At 37.0% G+C, this 18,625-nt stretch overlaps 1 protein-coding gene across 1 annotated transcript; it reads right to left on the bottom strand.

The window, feature by feature from the left end:
* Window positions 1–270: 270 nt before the first annotated feature.
* Window positions 271–18,206, bottom strand: LOC137659735 (adhesive plaque matrix protein 2-like). The gene is made up of 8 exons (XM_068394549.1): window positions 18,138–18,206; window positions 9,174–9,402; window positions 6,794–7,048; window positions 4,783–4,905; window positions 4,168–4,317; window positions 1,194–1,340; window positions 658–903; window positions 271–454 (listed from the first exon to the last, which is right to left on the bottom strand). The coding sequence occupies exons 1-8, from the start codon at window positions 18,204–18,206 to the stop codon at window positions 450–452; spliced, it is 1,224 nt and encodes a 407-aa protein (XP_068250650.1). The 3' UTR covers window positions 271–449.
* Window positions 18,207–18,625: the final 419 nt, after the last annotated feature.

Below are 18,625 nucleotides of genomic sequence, written 5' to 3'. Positions count from 1 at the left end.
GATGTAAGGAAATAAACTATAAGAGAAGCGCTTAGTGATTAAGATAAAACACTTTAGGAGCAGTAACAACTTTAAAGTAAATCTTTCATATATAAACTATAAGAACTTAATAAAAAGGAAGAAAAAATAAGATGCTTATCATCCAAAGTTATTTTAAAATAGGAAAATAAAATGCTTCGTACTTACTAAATGACAGACAAAACTGAAGAGAATGGGCTATGAAAAAACATCAGCATAGTGGAAGATCGAATATTGTGACAAATTGTTTGTCTGTCTTCAATTTGTCATAAACGAGATCATTTGAACTTATCTTTACGGCAATTTTTTTTTCTTTTGGTAAACCATGAAAGGAGTGATAGCGTAGTTATGGTTATGGTTATTCCATTTTATTTTATCAAATTCTATTTGCCAGCATTTTCAGCGAAGGAGATTGCTCTGTCATTTGGCGATTAGTCTGAAATGTAAGAGTGGTATGTGGAAGATAATTTTAACTGGGCATGTCCCACTAAATGTTTAATTTTAAAGATTTTCAATATCTCATGAACGTTAAATTGAAATAAAAAAAGATATAAAAAAATTCTTTAAATGTACATGATATATATCCATATATGAATTAATTTATAAAATTTAGATGAAGCGAACTCTCCCAATACTTACGCACGCAGCAACCGCAGCCATTCCCGCACATTTTCTCGTAGTACTTGCCGTGACCGCAGGCTTCCTTGGAGCAGCAAATGCCGCCTTTCTTGGCGCAGTCGAAACTCTTCTCGCAAGTGTTGACAGCACAACACTTGCATCCGTTTCCAGAGCATCCGTTGGGTATCTCGACCTCTTTGTTACTACATTTTTTCTTGCAATGACCATCCGATTTTGTGCAGTGATTCTTCTCGGTACAGGTCTCCTCTGTGAGAGAAAGTAAACATTGTATAGTCTGACCTTCTGAGAAGTGGAAAATGTGAAAATAGGCACTTCTACTGTGCCCTTTGACTGAAATATTTTGATTTATTAAACATTCCATATTGGAGGTAAATACCGTGGTAGGCAACGCTTATTTTCCATAGGGTGATTATGGAAAAAACTTAAATTTCACAATTTTCTAAATAAGAAATCAACAGGTTTGTCTCGATACCAGAGCTAGATATTGTAAATTTATATTAGCCATAACAGATAGACAATTAGATAAATCAACTTACGAACACAGCAGCCACAATCTTCACCATTTCCACAATACCGGTGTAAGAAAGTACCAGATTTACAACTGGCCTCATCGCAACAAACACCACCGTTACTTCTGCATTTGCCAGTTGTTTTACAAGGTGTGGGATGAGGATCAGGAGTGGCTGAAAAAGGATTCAGCATTCAATCTCAATGGTTTATTCAATAAATGATCATTAACTTTAGAAGCCATCTTCTTATAGCACATTTGTAGGGTCAGTCATGCGTACTTGTATTGACGTATTCATATTATATATTTGTTCCAATACGGACGTACCCTGGACCACCGTTTTGGAGAACCCTGCTCTAGCTAGCTCCCTTGACCAGGAATTTCCCCCCTCCCCTGCAGGCCTAACTCCCCTAATCCCCTCTCTCCATGTACGCGACCATGACCTCACTTGTTTTCCCTGAATGTACTAAGGAGAAGCCTTCTCTGGTCAAGATGCCCATTCTGCTCCTGGTCGTCGACACGTTAGGTCGACTTACCAGCTTCTCTCGCCTGCTAATGCTTTCCTGTGTTACTTCGTGTTCCCTTGCGTGTTTGCTAAGTATGGAATGTGTGTGTGCACCGTTGTTAACCAGATGTTAATCGGAAGTTGTGTGCAGCTTTCCTTTCGCACGTGGAGATTGATCCTCACGTTCTGTGTACTTCATGTTGGTGTCGTCTGTGTTCCCCAAGTGATATGTGTGAGGCTTGTGCAGGGTGGAATGATGATTAGTTGGCCAGATGGCCACTAAGAAACTGAAGTTGAAGGACGAAAGGTCGCCCTCAAGGAAGGATAGTGGGTCTCGTCCTTCTTCGGCATGTTCTATTGTACCCAGTGTTTCGATGACTTCTTTGTCTCTAGTGTTGCCTACGGTAACAGAGGGGGTCTCGAACGGATCCATGTGGGTACCTCATGTTTCCCTCTCCGTGGCCGGGAGATAAGCTTCTCATACTATTCCCGGTTCTACGGGAATCTCGTCCTCTCCCTCACCAGGGATGGCCATGTCGTAGGTAGCAGAAGCCTTAAAAAACGTTGTGACAACGTGAGAGCATTTGCTCCAGGGTTGTGCGGAATTCTCAGCGGGATGTCCGCTGCCTTAGCTGGCGGCGCCATGTGTAAACCACGTGGCCCAAGCCACTCAGCTGCTGACATCTTGGCCTGCCCAGCCAGAACAGTTTTCCGCCTCTCACTTTGGACCACCTTCTCAGGCTCCCTTACTGGGGATCGCCCAACTGGGCGGCCAGTCCTCTGCTGGGCTCGGTCTTCTAGCCTTGTATCCACCGGCCGCGTATGAGACCTCAGCTGCTCCGCTGGTAGACGTTCCGCCTTCCGCCCTGGGACTTCAGCTCCTGCTTATTGGCTCCCTGACCCCAATCTACCTTCATGGGCCCAAGAGACCTATTCGGGTCCCCGCTGAGGGACCTCTTGCCATCGTGGGGAGCCCCTTATCCGCTTCCTGCCATCGTGGACCGAGCACGTAGAGAGGGGACAGAGGACCGTACGACTGTCCATTTTCTGATTACTCCTGCACCAATAATTCTTTGCTGCCATCACCAGGGTCTCACTGCTCAATTTCGTTAGAACGCAAGCATAGACCTTTATCTAACTTAGTTCTATGAGAAAAAAGTTCCTCGAACAATATTCGATCTAGTGGACGAATCCTAAGATGTGTGCAATTATCACTCATTCAAAATAACAGATATAGCTGTTTTAATTAACATTGATATCAATATCGGAAGAAATATCATAGTTGTATTGACGAATTCATTATATATATATATATATATATATATACTGTATATATATATATATATATATATATATAATATATATATATATATAATATGATATATATGTATATATATAATATAAATATATATATATATATAATATGATATATATGTATATATATAATATAATATAATATATATTTATATTATATATATACGTATATATATATATATATATATATATATATATATATATATATATATATATATATATATATATATATATGGCTTCTGTGAGGAAGTATGATCAAACGTGGCTTACTTTCGTGGGAATCTGCGACAATGAAGAGAAAGAAGTGCCCTGTAAGGAATAATCTTGTATTCCTCATATAGAAATTTTCATGTACATAAGACATGTAAAGATGAGAAATTGCGAATCAGTGTAAATAACAGCAGAGAGTTACCAAGAAGAAGCAGTGAATGTTTAGGAATTTCTCTCAATAATATCGAAGAATGTCATCATCAGTAAAGTGAGAAGAGGCGATACGGAGCTGTAAACAGCAAGGCTGTTAGAAACACTGGAAGTTGGCTCTAAAAGGATTCTCCAACGGCCTTTATAAGAGACGACCAAGCATCTATCCATGAAAGAGGAAGGTAGGTCCATGAAGTAAAGTTTATTAGAAATTCAAATAAACCTTCACATCTTCTAGTCACTTACTCATACAACAGCCACAGTCTCTAGCTTTCCCACAGTGCTTTCTCACGAAGGTTCCTTCCTTACAATCATCCTCATGGCAGCAGATGCCACCTTTTCTTTTGCATTTCTTGGTTGTTGCTTGGCAAGTCGCAGGTGGAGACTTAGCTGTGGCAGCAAAGAGCCAATTTTTAGTTTGGCATGTATGTAAATTATTAGTTCAAGGATATATGCATAAGATGTTTGCAATTATCAGTGATTTAAAAAAGGGGCTGCTTTCAATAACATTAATATCACTATTGACAGAAATGGAGGCAAATGATAACAAACGAGCTCTTGCGAGTGTACCACATAATTCTTCAACACAAAGAAGTACCCTTCATGAAAATGATAGACAATGAAAAACATAATTCACCTATAGTCCTGAATTTTATGCATGCAACTACTGTATATAGATCCAATCATTTCATCGTTGGGTATGCATTCCTTTTTTATCATTCTAAGTGGGGATGTAAAACCTGGAACATCCATTGGAACTTACGCAAGCAGCAACCACAGTCGTCTCCTCCACCACAATATCTATGGACGAAGTTTCCAGAATGACATTTGGCTGCAGCTGTACAGCGTCCTCCTTTATTTTCACATCGGGAAGATGTTGGGCAGCCTTGCTGAGGGGGAGGTACCGGGTGTGCTAGGGTAGCAAAGTAATTGGTTGTCAGTGCAAGCAAAAGACCTCCCCAATGATAATTTTAGTGTAAGTCTGTGGTTAGTTCAGTTTACCTCCCAAAAAGAATACAAGAAGGAAATCAAGACCAAGAGGGTAGTCTAGAGAGCTGAACTAAAAGTGTATGTAAGGAGGTCAAAAGGTTTTCAGTGGGAAAAAAGGAAAGCATTTGAAATCATAATTGAGAACCTGGTGAACAGGGTTAGAATTGAGTATAGTATCTGTATCCCATAAAAGTCGTGTTTGTGAACTAAAGGAAATATAAGGTGCAGGAATTTGTATACAACAGATAAAATGTGACAAATCCAAGAATCTTGTAGGTTTTAGTCAAATAAGAAATGTAAAGGTCATTATCATAACAAAATCATAATATTTGCAGGTAGTTTTCATATCATACATTCTACTTTGCCAAATAACTTTCAAACAACTCACGTAAGCAACATCCGCAATTTGGTCCACAGTATCCATGGGTGAACTGCCCTTGGTGACATTCGCTCTGGGTGCAACAATACCCTCCTTTTTCTGTACAGCTCTGCAGATTCTGACAAGGTTCCTCTGTAAAATTAATAATTTATAATCTGATGTTATGAATAAGCATTTAGGAAGTATGAAACTAACGTAATTTAGGTTAAAAGAAAGAAAGAAGTAAAGCTTGGCATCCTTTGTGAGATAGCCAAAAACTCTTTATTGTTGAGCCCTACACTCTACTCTTTATCACTTTCATTACCTTTCCTTGTCTCCTTTAGCTGCAGGGTAGCTAATGGCAATAGGATGCCCACACTATTTGTATACTAAGTAAATAATATATATATATATATATATATATATATATATATATATATATATATATATATATATACATATATATATATATGCAGAAGAACCACAGAGAAAATGAAAATACGAAATATACGCTTAAGTCCTAACTAGTTTCGTGATACTTCTTCTGAAGAAGTATCACAAAACTAGTCAGGACTTGAGCGTATATTTCGTATTTTCATTTTCCCTGTGGTTTTTCTGCATCTGAGCATCACGTTTTCCTGTGATTTTTACGCATATATATATATATATATATATATATATATATATATATATATATATATATATATATATATATATATATATAGATAGATAGATAGATAGATAGATATTTTTTTCAAGCGACACAGTTAACTCCTTCAACAAAAGCATTTCGTGCTTGGTAAAAGAGAGACTATTTACATATGCATGAAGGCTAATGGTAAAGAGCTAACCATTATGGTATATTATTACCATGAGTGATGCACTGTACATAACTTTCAAGAAGCTGATAGTGATTTTGACATGGAAGTATTTATCAGTAATGTGTCTCATTTATTATCCATTTTTCGTTATTCCTTTAATTTTCTTCACGGTTTATTTGCCCTAGAGCATTTATCCCATCCCTCTGACCTTCATATGAAACAATTTTTCAAGTTGATAGACTGATAACAGAAAGTCATATGGAATGAATAAAATGAATTTGTCTTTCGTTTAGAAGTGAAGGGATCAAGAGAACTTGAAGAAAAGAAATAACAACGGACTTCGAGAATAATTAGAGTATGGTACAGTATTTATCTTTTACCTGAGGAAGGTTAAGAAGAGATCATGGCAGCAAATCTTAATTCCAAATTTGTTGGGATGGGTGTAATGTGTCCTTCAGATAGTGATTAGAGATGTTACATAAGGGAAAACTATATGCAGAAGGTAATTGCAGCATGGAGAAACAAAGTGATAGGTTGAGTAATCGACAAACATAGACTTTAGTGACTTAGTTTAATGCCAGGTAGTAGCTTATCAATCAATCAATCAATCACTTGAGAAAGGTTAGGAATAGACTGAGGAGGCAGATGATACGAGTAAGTGAAGACTAACTGAACATAAAGAAACTTGAGGAATACCTCTAATTTAGAATAATAGATATCATTAGGTGCTCTGAACATCACCAGGTTTATAAACCAGTTAGACAAATAAGTTTACAAAGTTGAGGAACAAAGCAAAGATAATCTGATATCAAACTGTCTATATCTTAGCGATATGACGTCCTGTACAGATAACTGAACATGTGAGAGGAAATGCGATCTTCCAGTAGATATTCGCTTGCAAAAGCCATACTGGCGATAGGAAAGAACTAAACAGGATGCCGATTTCAAGAGCTTGTCTTGCCAAAGTGTCCGACTATCTAAAACCATAACATCTTGATTTATTGTTTAGCAAATATGTGAAAATTGCTACGATTAAAGAAATATTACTGACTAAACAAGACTCCATTACTCCTTTCAGGTATTCAATTAATGTCTAATCCTAGTCCCGTCATATTTTTACCGTTCTTCTCTCTGTGAGTCCACTAATGGGACTTGGTAGTCTTGACAAGCTAACTAAAATACCAAATAACAATAAAGTAAAGTGAGACCCTTCTACTTACTTGGTGGCGGTGAAATACAGCACTTGCAGTTATAGCCCTCACACCCTGACGTCACACTGCCACCGCAGACACTCCTTTCGTCCATGCAATGACCCCCTTTGGCCTTACAGGCGTAAGACGTTTCGCAAGGAGCCAGACAACATTGACATGTCTGGTAACCACACAAGTTGCTGTAGGGACGTTGGTAAGTAGAGCATTTGCCGTCGCATTTTCCGCCACAAGCGAGGCAAGCTTTGGTCATTGGACAGCTCATCCCTGGCAAGGTAAGAGAAAGTTTTAATAATTTCCCAGCGTCTCTGTAGTGAGGGTTCACAAACTATAACACAAATTAGCCTATCCCCTGAGTTATCAGATTTGACTATCGATTCCTGACACTGAATACAGAACTGGTTCTATCATGAGAGTCTTCTTTCCCACCGTTATCCTTACATTAAGGGGTCGGTTGCCTGATGCGTTTCTCTCCAATGCCTTCTATCAAAGGCATCCTCCTCCACCAAGCCTATCTTGCCATCCAATTTCATCAGGAGATTAAATTTGTACAAAACATCATTTCACGAGCTTTAGAATTATTAAAAATTTATAATGCATTAAGTCATTAATGCTCTTTGTACTCCCCGAGAAATTAGATCACCAAACTTTCAACGGGGCTTCACAAGGCGCCTGAAGAATTGGAAGACCAAGGCCTACATGGCTTAGGACTATGAAGCGGGAAGTAGATGATGAATGAAGAAACATTTATTTAAAAGCTCAAATTAGAGATGACTGGTGAAATCTAACTGAGGCCCTTTGCTTCAATAGGCGTAGGAGGAGATGATGAATCCATTAACATGTTCTCTCTCTCTCTCTCTCTCTGATGCTCAGACAACTAATCTAACTTAAAATGGAAAATACTTGAATTTTACGTGGATCATGAATTTAAGGCTCTCTCTCTCTCTCTCTCTCTCTCTCTCTCTCTCTCTCTCTCTCTCTCTCTCTCTCTCTCTCTCTCTCTCTCTCAAGCTGGTCTTCAGAAACTATTTAACTTTTATAAGTACATCGCTTTAATGGTTTTAAATTGAATATTCTTTTATTCTTTATTTATAACAAATGATAACAGCATCAATGACCTTCCATGTCAGGATGCCTAAAAAAATCAAAATCAATCAGTCAATCACTCTCCGTCTCCACCCATGCATAGGGCCTAGCATAAGAATAAATATTTTATTCATGTGTTTCATTTCTGTATTTAAGAGATGTATAGCCAGCTTGAAAGGTGAGTTCCACTTATGTGGGCTTAAGTAAATGTGTGTATTATTTCAATCACCAATATTTGTTCTCAGTGCTTTGCTCGTATTCCTTGACTAAGAACTGAAGTAAGAGGTTGGTTTTTGATTAGTACACATAAGTAATCACTTAGCTTTGTTTTGAGTAACGTAAGAGACCTTTGGATATTCAGTGTTCATATATATTCCCGTCTGGGAGTTGCGTAATATTCTCAGAGCACGGGTATTTTTCAAGTATAACAGATTCATGTAAAAATAAGCAGGTGAATTTGTAGCTCAGGAGTTTACGTAATTCTCCAGCTGTAATGATTATATATATATATATATATATATATATATATATATATATATATATATATATATATATATACACACACACACATGAATGACTTCATCTAGTATCATCATGAAGATAATATGGTTTTTATTTATTTATTATTATTATTATTATTATTATTATTATTGTTATTATTATTATAAACTGTATGGAAAGCAATGAATAAGAATATAAAGATCAGTAGATATGTCATATATAAAATATGAAAAGACTCATGTCAGCTTGTTAGATAAAAAAAAGTATTTGTTGTAAGTTTGACCACGTGAAGGTATCCCCACTGAAAAAGGGAACCTTACCAAAGCTTTAGAACATATACCAGTTACAATTCAAAGAACTATGGAAAGAATAATTATGAAAATAACACTAAGAGACAGAAAACGAGCAACAAGGCTACCAGAGTAAAGGATATTCTAACACCGTAGAAAAGAAAATGGACATGGATAGGACATGTAGTGAGAATTACAGACAATAGATGGACATTAAGAATAGCAGAATGGGCCCATAGAGATAGTAAAAGAAGCAGAGGAAGAAAGAGAAGATGATGGATTTACGAACTAAGAGAGATTGCGAGTGGGCACTGGCACAGGAAGACCGTAAACAGACGCAAGTGGAAGGATGTCTTGGGCCTTTGTTCTGAAGAGGAATAGTAACATTTCAAGATATATATATATATATATATATATATATATATATATATATATATATATATATATATATATATATATATATATATAGAGAGAGAGAGAGAGAGAGAGAGAGAGAGAGAGAGAGAGAGACTCACCTATGCAACAATGACAAGTTTGACAGTCGGTATGAGGAAAGGTCTTTGACGAGGAGCACTGATTACGGGACGATTCGGATTTCATGATGGCCTTGGTAAAGCAGACGCCGCCGTGGCCGTGACAGAGACTGATAGTTTTCTGGCAAAAGGTTCTCAGCTCTATCTCTTCGTAAGATATGGTGCCGTTCTCCAGCATTTCCAAGTCGAACTGAATGTCTTCATACTCAATCTGAAAAAAAAAAAAAAAAAAAAAAATATGAGGACGAGGTCTTGCCGAGAGGCGTTGGTTAGACTCAAAAAAGGGTTTCAAGTGTTGGCTTCATTAATCTGGTACACTTCAAGAGAAGCTGAAAGAGAGGTCCTTCAAATCTAAATTGTAGACGGTAACGCTGTGTTTAGGAAAAGAGAATTGTAGGCTAAATTATTATTATTATTACTATTACTATCCAAGCTACAACCCTAATTGGAAAAGCAAAATGCTATAAGCCCAGGGGCTCCAATAGGGAAAAATAGCCCAGTGAGGAAAGGAAATAAGGAAATAAATAACTGAAGAGAACAAATTAACAGTAAATCATTCTAAAAAAAAGTAACAACGTCATAACAGATATGTCATATATAAACTATGAACAACTTCAAAAACAAATATGTCATATATAAACTATAAAAAGACTCATGTCCGCCTGGTCAACAAAAAAGCATTTGCTCCAACTTTGAACTTTTGAAGTTCTACTGATTCAACAACCCGATTAGGAAGATCATTCCACAACTTGGTAACAGCTGGAATAAAACTTCTAGAGTACTGTGTGGTATTGAGTCTTATGATGGAAAAGGCCTGGCTATTAGAATTAACTGCCAGCCTAGTATTACGAACAGGATAGAATTGTCCAGGGAGATCTGAATGTAAAGGATGGTCAGAGTTATGAAAAATCTTATGCAACATGCATAATGAACTAATTGAACGACGGTGCCAGAGATTAATATCTAGATCAGGAATAAGAAATTTAATAGACCGTAAGTTTCTGTCCAACAAATTAAGATGAGAATCAGCAGCTGAAGACCAGACAGGAGAACAATACTCAAAACAAGGTAGAATAAAAGAATTAAAACACTTCTTCAGAATAGATTGATCACCGAATATCTTAAGAGACTTTCTCAATAAGCCAATTTTTTGTGCAATTGAAGAAGACACAGACCTTATATGTTTCTCAAAAGTAAATTTGCTGTCGAGAATCACACCTAAAATTATGAAAGAGTCATACAAATTTAAAGAAACATTATCAATACTGAGATCCGGATGTTGAGGAGCCACCGTCCTTGACCTACTTACAATCATACTTTGAGTTTTGTTAGGATTCAACTTCATACCCCATAACTTGCACCATGCACTAATTTTAGCTAGATCTCTATTAAGGGATTCACCAACCCCAGGTCTACATTCAGGGGATGGAATTGATGCAAAGAGAGTAGCATCATCTGCATATGCAACAAGCTTATTTTCTAGGCCAAACCACATGTCATGTGTATATAGTATGAAAAGTAATGGGCCAAGAACACTACCCTGTGGAACACCGGATATCACATTCCTATACTCACTATGGTGCCCATCAACAACTACTCTTTGAGATCTACTACTTAAAAAATCAATAATAATGCTAAGAAACGACCCACCCACTCCCAACTGTTTCAGTTTGAAAACAAGGGCCTCATGATTAACACGGTCAAAGGCAGCACTAAAACCAAGGCCAATCATACGAACTTCACGACCACAATCAAGGGATTTCTGTACTGCATTGGAGATTGTAAGAAGGGCATCACATGCTCCAAGGCCTTTACGAAAACCAAATTGCAAACTAGGGAATAGATGATTACCTTCAGCAAACCTATTAAGACGTTTTGCCAGAAGACGTTCAAAAACTTTAGATAATATGGGAGTTATGGAAATTGGGCGGTAATCAGTGGGACTTGAGCTACCACAAACACATTTACATAGAGGAGTAACATTACCAATTCTCCAACAAGTGCTAAAAGCTCCTCTTCTTGCTAACTTGCGCAAAATAACAGATAACTTTGGAGCTAAGAAATCTGCTGTCTTTATAAAAAACAAAGGAAAAATACCATTTGGGTCTACACCTCCATAAGCATCAAGGTCCATCAACAGAGCTTTAATCTCACGAGATCGAAAAGCTAAACTAGTTAGTTTAGCCTCAGGAAAACAGGAATAAGGAAGTTCAAGTTTTTCATTACTCTGTTTACTGTAAAAAACATCAGCCAAAAGCGTTGCCTTTTCCTTTGGACAGTGAGTGACTGAGCCATCTGGTTTAAGTAAAGGAGGAACTGCTGCATCTACACCAAAGAGTGCAGATTTAAGGGTAGACCACCATTTATGTTCCTGAGTTGTACCAGAGAGGGTTTCTTTTATGAATAAATTGTACTCCTTTTCAGTTGAGGCATAAACTCTCTGAGCAAAAGCTCGAAGCTGAGTATAGTTGTTCCAGGTCAAATCTGATCTGTTACCCTTCCAAAGGTGATAGGCCTCCTGCTTCTCCAAATAAGCACGTCTACAATCATCATTGAACCACGGTTTGTCCTTCATTCGGTACCTTAGCACACGAGAAGGGATACACTTATCAATTATGGTGACTAGATTCTCATTCAAAGAGACAACAGGATCTACACTATTATATAATTGTGACCAATTCAAGCACAAAAGATCATGCAAAATCCCATTCCAGTCTGGTTGGGATTTCATATAAATTTTACAGGAATATGATATATCAGGGACAGGCTGCTCAGTCTTCACTAATAATGAAATCAAGGCATGATCAGAAGTCCCAACTGGAGAATCAACCTTACTAGTTATAACGCCAGGGGAGTCAGTGTATACGAGGTCCAAGCAATTACCAGACCTGTGAGTAGCTTCATTTATGATTTGCTCACAGCCTGATTCAGAAGCAAAGTCTAAAGCTCTTAAGCCATGGCGATCGGTAGGAGAGATAGAACTTAACCACTCCCTATGGTGAGCATTAAAATCACCAACAAAGACAAAAGAAGCCTTTCTATCATCTTGTATCTTAGCCATAATGGTAAGAAGACAATCGAAGATAGAATCATCCATGTCTGGATTCCGGTAGATCGAACACAAATAAAAGTTGTTATGCCTGCCACAAACTTTTATTACCTGAATCTCATGACATCCACATTGATAGCAGGACTTATGAGAAGCAGGGTACTCGGTCCTAATATACACCGCCATTCCCCTGGCCCTAGGAATGGCATCACGTTTCAGCATTATTGGCTTCTTAAAACCAGTTATAAGGAGCTCAGATGAGTGCCTCATATTAGAAACCAAAGTTTCTGAGCACAAAAGAATATCATACTGTCTGGACGCAACTGTAAGGTCTTGGATATTTGCATGAAGACCACGAATATTGCAATACAGAAGACGACATTGACGAAATCTAGGACGTACTGGTCCCGGATTTTGCTCAATGTCTCCAGACAGCATAAGAATTAATAGAAATAAAAAAGAGACATCATACTTAAAAACTAGATTAACAAGAATTATAACAAAAACAATATGTACAGAATAATGAAAAAAGTGATTGATGATACCCATAGACTATAGTAAAAAGTCGGAAAAACTGGTCAACATGTAGGAGCCGATACACCATGCAAGGCTAAATACCCTCCAGGATAGCCACTTCAACTGAAGGGAGGACAGTAAGGATGATTTTGAGAAGAAAAAATCAGAAAAAGGAATAGACAACCTCTTGATAAACCACCAGGCATCCATGATGCTTGTAAAAGTCGCAGAGCTTGTAAACACGTGAGCATAGTTTTTATTTTTATTAATTTTATGAATTGCTGTATTGAGAAATATTATTTGCTTAGGAGTACCTCGGAAAATTAATAAAAATGTTTTAATGACGTGTTTAGAAGCTCAGAAACTTTGTTTTATAGGCATCGTTACCAACAGTTTCTCTTTTGCTGAACAGTGTTACCTGCTACAATGTAAAGCTGTCAGACGTCCCCTTAACTTCCCGTGAAGTGTACCGGAATTAATGAAGCCAACTGTACAAAGGCATTTTGATTATTTCTATCGATATTATATAGATAAAATCATTTGAAAGAAGTCCATTATTGAATTAACCGGTGAGAGTAAATACCCACAAAATCTGAATGACTATGAGTGATAGAAAATAAAAAGACGGGAAAACAAAGATAGATTAAATTAATATTGACACACCAAACAGTAACACAAGTAGAAATTTAAGACAATGATGCAAAGTGCTATGACATATTGTTATAGCCTCTCGGGGCGCATGACTGCCAAATGTCTTGTAATGGAGAAGATTTGATCGAGTTTGGTATGAAATATGGTGTCAAGCAATATTGCTCTCAATTATTTTCCTGCTTGTCTTAAGGCCCTTCCACACGATGGTCAAATTCAGGGCGGGCACTCTGATTTACCCGTATTTCTTTCGGTTTGAAACAATGTTACCAGATCAAACAGTCCTCAAGGCAGACAGTAGGCATAGACAGGCGAACGTATGACTTGGGCCAGACGCCTGGCAGAGGGCAGAGTCCATTCAGGTTTGTTATCATTATTATTACTTGCCAAGCTACAACCCTAGTTGGAAAAGCAAGTTGCTTTAAGCCCAACGGCTCCAATAGGGTGAAAATAGCCCAGTGAGGAAAGGAAATAAACAAATGATGAGAACAAATTAACAATAAATCATTCTAAAAACAGTAACAACGTCAAAAGATATGTCATATATAAACTATTAACAACGTCAAAAAATATGTCATATATAAACTATTAACAACGTCAAAACAGATATGTCATATATAAACTATTAACAACGTCAAAACAGATATGTTATATATAAACTATAAAAAGACTCATGTCAGCCTGGTCAAAATAAAAAATTTGCTGCAACTTTGATTCAGACAATAGTCAGGCGCCCATTCAGTGCTTCAACAACGGGCATGGGCACATTGATGGTTTGTCCCTTGTTTCCCAGTCTATCATATCATACACTATTGATCGTAACCCATACAACAAAATTGGTAGCAGTGTCTGGCCGCCGTGCATTTGTCCTTCGTGTGGAAGAGCCTTTACTATTCTCTCTTTAGAATTCATCACCGATAAAGAAATTTTCAATCAAGCGGGTTAGGCAGCCAGGGTTTTTGGTTCCTTGTCGAACAGATTTTGGTTGACAAAATTGTTAATGTATATCAAGAAATCTCATTCAAACGGGTTAGGCAGCTGGGATTTTTTGTTCCTTGTCGAACAGATTTCGGTTAACAAAATTATGTTAATTTATATCAAGAAATTTTCAATCAAACGGGTTAGGCAGCCAGGGTTTTTGGTTCCTTGTCGAACAGATTTTGGTTGACAAAAGTGTTGATATATATAAAAATAATAATGATAATAATAATAATAATAATTATTATTATTATTATTATTATTATTATTATTATTAAACTTGAGTGTTAGTACCAGTGGTATTCCCAGGAAGGTTTCAAAATCGATTTATAGTTTTATATTATGAGATGAAAGGCTTCCGGTAGTAGACATTGTAACGACTTAGCGCCTCAACGAAATGTAGCTTAGATGGTGTTGAAAAGCAAATCCTAGAGGAAACACCCTCTAATACGATTTTAATGGCATCTGAGAGCAGAGTGAAACAACAACAAAATCATATATTTTTTGGACGATCTTTATGTGACCAATTACAATTTGTACATAATGACTATCATCAAATACAGGCAGGCCTACTTGCTGAATTTACCAAGAAACATACTGACCATGTTGATTATTTGTTGTACAAACTCTTTCGCAATTTCGATCAAGTCAAGGCTTTCGGTTTTCTCCGAATGACAATGTATGTCATGCAGTGATTCAATCTTTTCTGAGTCAAAAGTAACGACATTTTGAAAAAGATTACAAATTCAGAACTGCTGTTAAAGTGTGTGGGGGAAATGTTCAATTTTTTGGTGGCGTCATTTCATGTACAATATACACGAAATGATGCCACAATGAATGTATTTCACAGCAGATAAAGTATATAAACTGCACTAAATTGAACAAACTGGGTGATCTAGTGAATTTAAGACATTAGCCGAAAATACAGACCATAGATAATGAGGATATTATAAATTGTGGCTATGTAAATTTTCAATCTTTGATATTAAAATTTATATTCAAGAAGTGATTAAATGAGAAATATTTTGACATATTAGTATGATCTGAAAATTTTTTAAGTGACTTCGACAAGGCTAGGCTAAGATTGCTGAAATGACCCCTCGTACACATGCTTTCATTCGTATTCCGAGAGAGGGTAAGTTAGGGAATGGGAAGTTGGGCTTTCTAAGTTCTTTGATAATGTGTATTTTGACAATAAACACACATTGTGTGATACGCAAAATACCTAAAAGTGTATACGACAAACTGGTCATGTAGGTGCTGTAGTGAGTAGGGTTCCCCTGCGTGATAGGACCAGGAAAGCAGCCCTTCAAAGTAAAGGGTTGTTGTGGCCTGATTGGTAACGTCTCTGTCTGGTGTTTGCGAGGCGGGGGTTCGAGTCCCGCTCAGACTCGTTAGTGCCATTAGTGTCTGCAACCTTAGCATCCTTGTGAGCTAAGGTTGGGGGTTTTGGGGGAGCCTATAGGTCTATCTGCTGAGTCATCAGCAGTCACTGCCTGGCCGTTCCTGGTCCTAGCTTGGGTGGAGAGGAGGCTTGGGCGCTGATCATATAATATATGGTCAGTCTCTAGGGCACTGTCCTGCTTGCTAGGGCGATATCGCTGTCCCTTGCCTCTGCCATTCATGAGCGACCTTTAAAAACTTTAAAAAATCGGGAGGTGTTTTGATGCTGGCATTAGTAAGCAGAGATGGTTGATGTGCACCAGGGCTTTTGATAAATTCGACTTTGAATGTCTTATTTCAGGACAATTCTGTGAGAGAATTGGCAAGTAGAAGTTTCGTGTTTTGTATATATGTATTATGAAGTCCTAATATGCATTAGTTTAATTTGACAATGGTGAATGTTAATTCTGTATCTAAATACTATAATTTAGGGATATTACTAGGAGGGCCATCCAAAATCTATGAGTGATAATGATAGTTATTCATGAAATTCGCGATTAAATGAATTTTTTTTAGGGTAAAACTAATTTTGAGTTTATATCATATATAACAAATGATTGAATGACGACAACGTTTATCCATCCTCAGTGCCACTTATTAACAACTGTTGAATTGATGATAATAAGTGATACTTCATTTGAACTAATCTTCATTACTTCATCATGACAAATGATGGATTTCACCATAGTATTTATCATAATGTGAGCCACTTAATTTTTCCGTTAATGAAACTTAGTTATTGAAGTATCAGTTATTCTCCGCATTTTAACAGGTGTTAATAAGTGGTTTAGAAGATGAATAAGCTTTGTCATCATTCAATCATATGTTACTTATGATATATAACATTTTATGGCATTGTTTATCACTGTTATTTACATCCCTTTTAGGTAATTGTTTACAACACCACGCTCTCCATTTACTCCAAAATAATGCAATTTTGCAGTTTCTTCTTGCACAGTAATTAGATGGTTATTCAAATTCTGGGAAAGCAATAATTAGCAAGATATGTTGAGGAAAGGAAAAGAAAATAGCTCGGTTTCCTCACTAAACACTTGGAATTTATCTTAACACAGTCAACCAAACAGAATTTGTGATGCCAGCGTACATAAACAGAAGTTCGTGATGCCAGCGTACATTTTATATACAGTATATTCAAAATATACTTAATTAGAAATGGATTAATTACTCAAAAGTGTCCATACAATATGCAATTTACAAATAGTGACACTTTTGAGTAATAACTCAATGTTTAATTTAGTATATTTTGAATATGCAGTATATCAAATGTACGCTGGCATCACGAACTTCTGTTTATGTACGCTGGCATCACAAATTCTGTTTGGTTGACTGTTGAGATCAGTTCCAACTCGTTTAGTGAGGAAACCGAGCTATTTTCTGTTTATAACCCCTCCCCCCTTCCTCAACATATCTGGCTAATTATTGCTTTCCCAGAATTTAAATATCCACCTAATTACCGTGCAAGAGGATGAGAACAGCATGATTGCATTATTTTGGAGTAAATGGAGAGCGTGGTGTTGTAAACAAGTACCCCATTTTATATTATTTTTTGGATGTTTTAAATCGGTCGAATATGTGTGTGCATATCTACCTAAATACCTAGACGTTATTTTTGAAGGCTCTGGTGCACCAGTAAACGTCATGATCCCCTCCAGGTTTACGCCCTTTTTATCTTGGTGCACCAACAATTACAGCAACAACAGCAAAAACAACAACCACCTCCTGTAATAGGGACTTTGCGTGCGTATTGAGAGGCATTTCAGCGCCAAAATTGCCGAAAATACCAATTAGGATTATTTAATGCGTTATAAAGGATATTGCTCTTTTGTTTTTACTTGGAATACGTTTCGCTTAAATTCATTATGATGTGACTTTTAGAAAGGTGAAAAAATCGAGTATATATCAAAACAGCTAAATTAGCAAAATTCTCTCTCTCTCTCTCTCTCTCTCTCTCTCTCTCTCTCTCTCTCTCTCTCTCTCTCTCTCTCTCTCTCTCTCTCTCTATGTATATATATAGATATATTGTATATATATATTATATATATGTATGTGTGTGCGTGTGTGCGAGCGCGCGCGAGTGCGCGTATAGAGGCGATTGGCGAAATCTAACTGAGGCCCTTTGCGTCAATAGGCGTAGGAGCAGATGAATGAAAAATAATGTAATATGTGTTTAGGTATATATATATATATATATATATATATATATATATATATATATATATATATATATATATGTTTCAAATTTTATCAGCAGATTCAAAACCCCCATAAGAAAAGAAAAAAACGTTACATACTTGTTCTGTTGAATTGTCTGCCATTGCCAACATGGGCAAAAACAGCAGGAGAGTACTTTGAAAAATCATCCTCTGAGCTTTTCCTCCTCACTTGCAAGTCTCGAGATTTTTCTTTTCTCCGCAATCAATAGCCGTTAGTGTGAGACTATAAAAGTCTTATTTGAAAAGGAAGTTTTATGTTGCTGTTTCGAACTCAGAGATAAAGATCTTGTGGCATCCCAGAGGCAACGGAATTCTCTCTGGTGTTATGACCAACGCTTTCACTTTTTATATAGTTAAGTATGACCTCATTTGTAATGCCGTGTTGTTTGCGTGACCTTAATGATTCTCTACCAGATCAGGAAGTCATCTAATGAGGATCGCTGGATGGGACAGACACATCACCACCAGGTGTAGATTCATTCTCTTTAGTTATGGATTAATCTAGATGTTTATATTCATGTTATGAACTGCGATTTCTGGATGTAATTCTATGCTGTATTAATCCT

Source organism: Palaemon carinicauda, chromosome 20 (assembly GCF_036898095.1).
Source record: "Palaemon carinicauda isolate YSFRI2023 chromosome 20, ASM3689809v2, whole genome shotgun sequence".
Taxonomy (NCBI): domain Eukaryota; kingdom Metazoa; phylum Arthropoda; class Malacostraca; order Decapoda; family Palaemonidae; genus Palaemon; species Palaemon carinicauda.
This window is presented reverse-complemented; position numbering and strand designations above follow the sequence as displayed.

What these genes read in the sequence shown, in the direction of transcription:
- LOC137659735 (XM_068394549.1), bottom strand. Translation starts at nt 18,206, where the DNA reads ATGATTTTTCAAAGTACTCTCCTGCTGTTTTTGCCCATGTTGGCAATG. An exon ending in CGACTGTGGTTGCTGCTTGC is followed by an intron (nt 1,341 to 4,167) that starts GTAAGTTCCAAT and finishes ATCCTTTTTCAG; the next exon opens with CCACTCCTGATCCTCATCCC. An exon ending in AGATTGTGGCTGCTGTGTTC is followed by an intron (nt 904 to 1,193) that starts GTAAGTTGATTT and finishes TTTCTCTCACAG; the next exon opens with AGGAGACCTGTACCGAGAAG.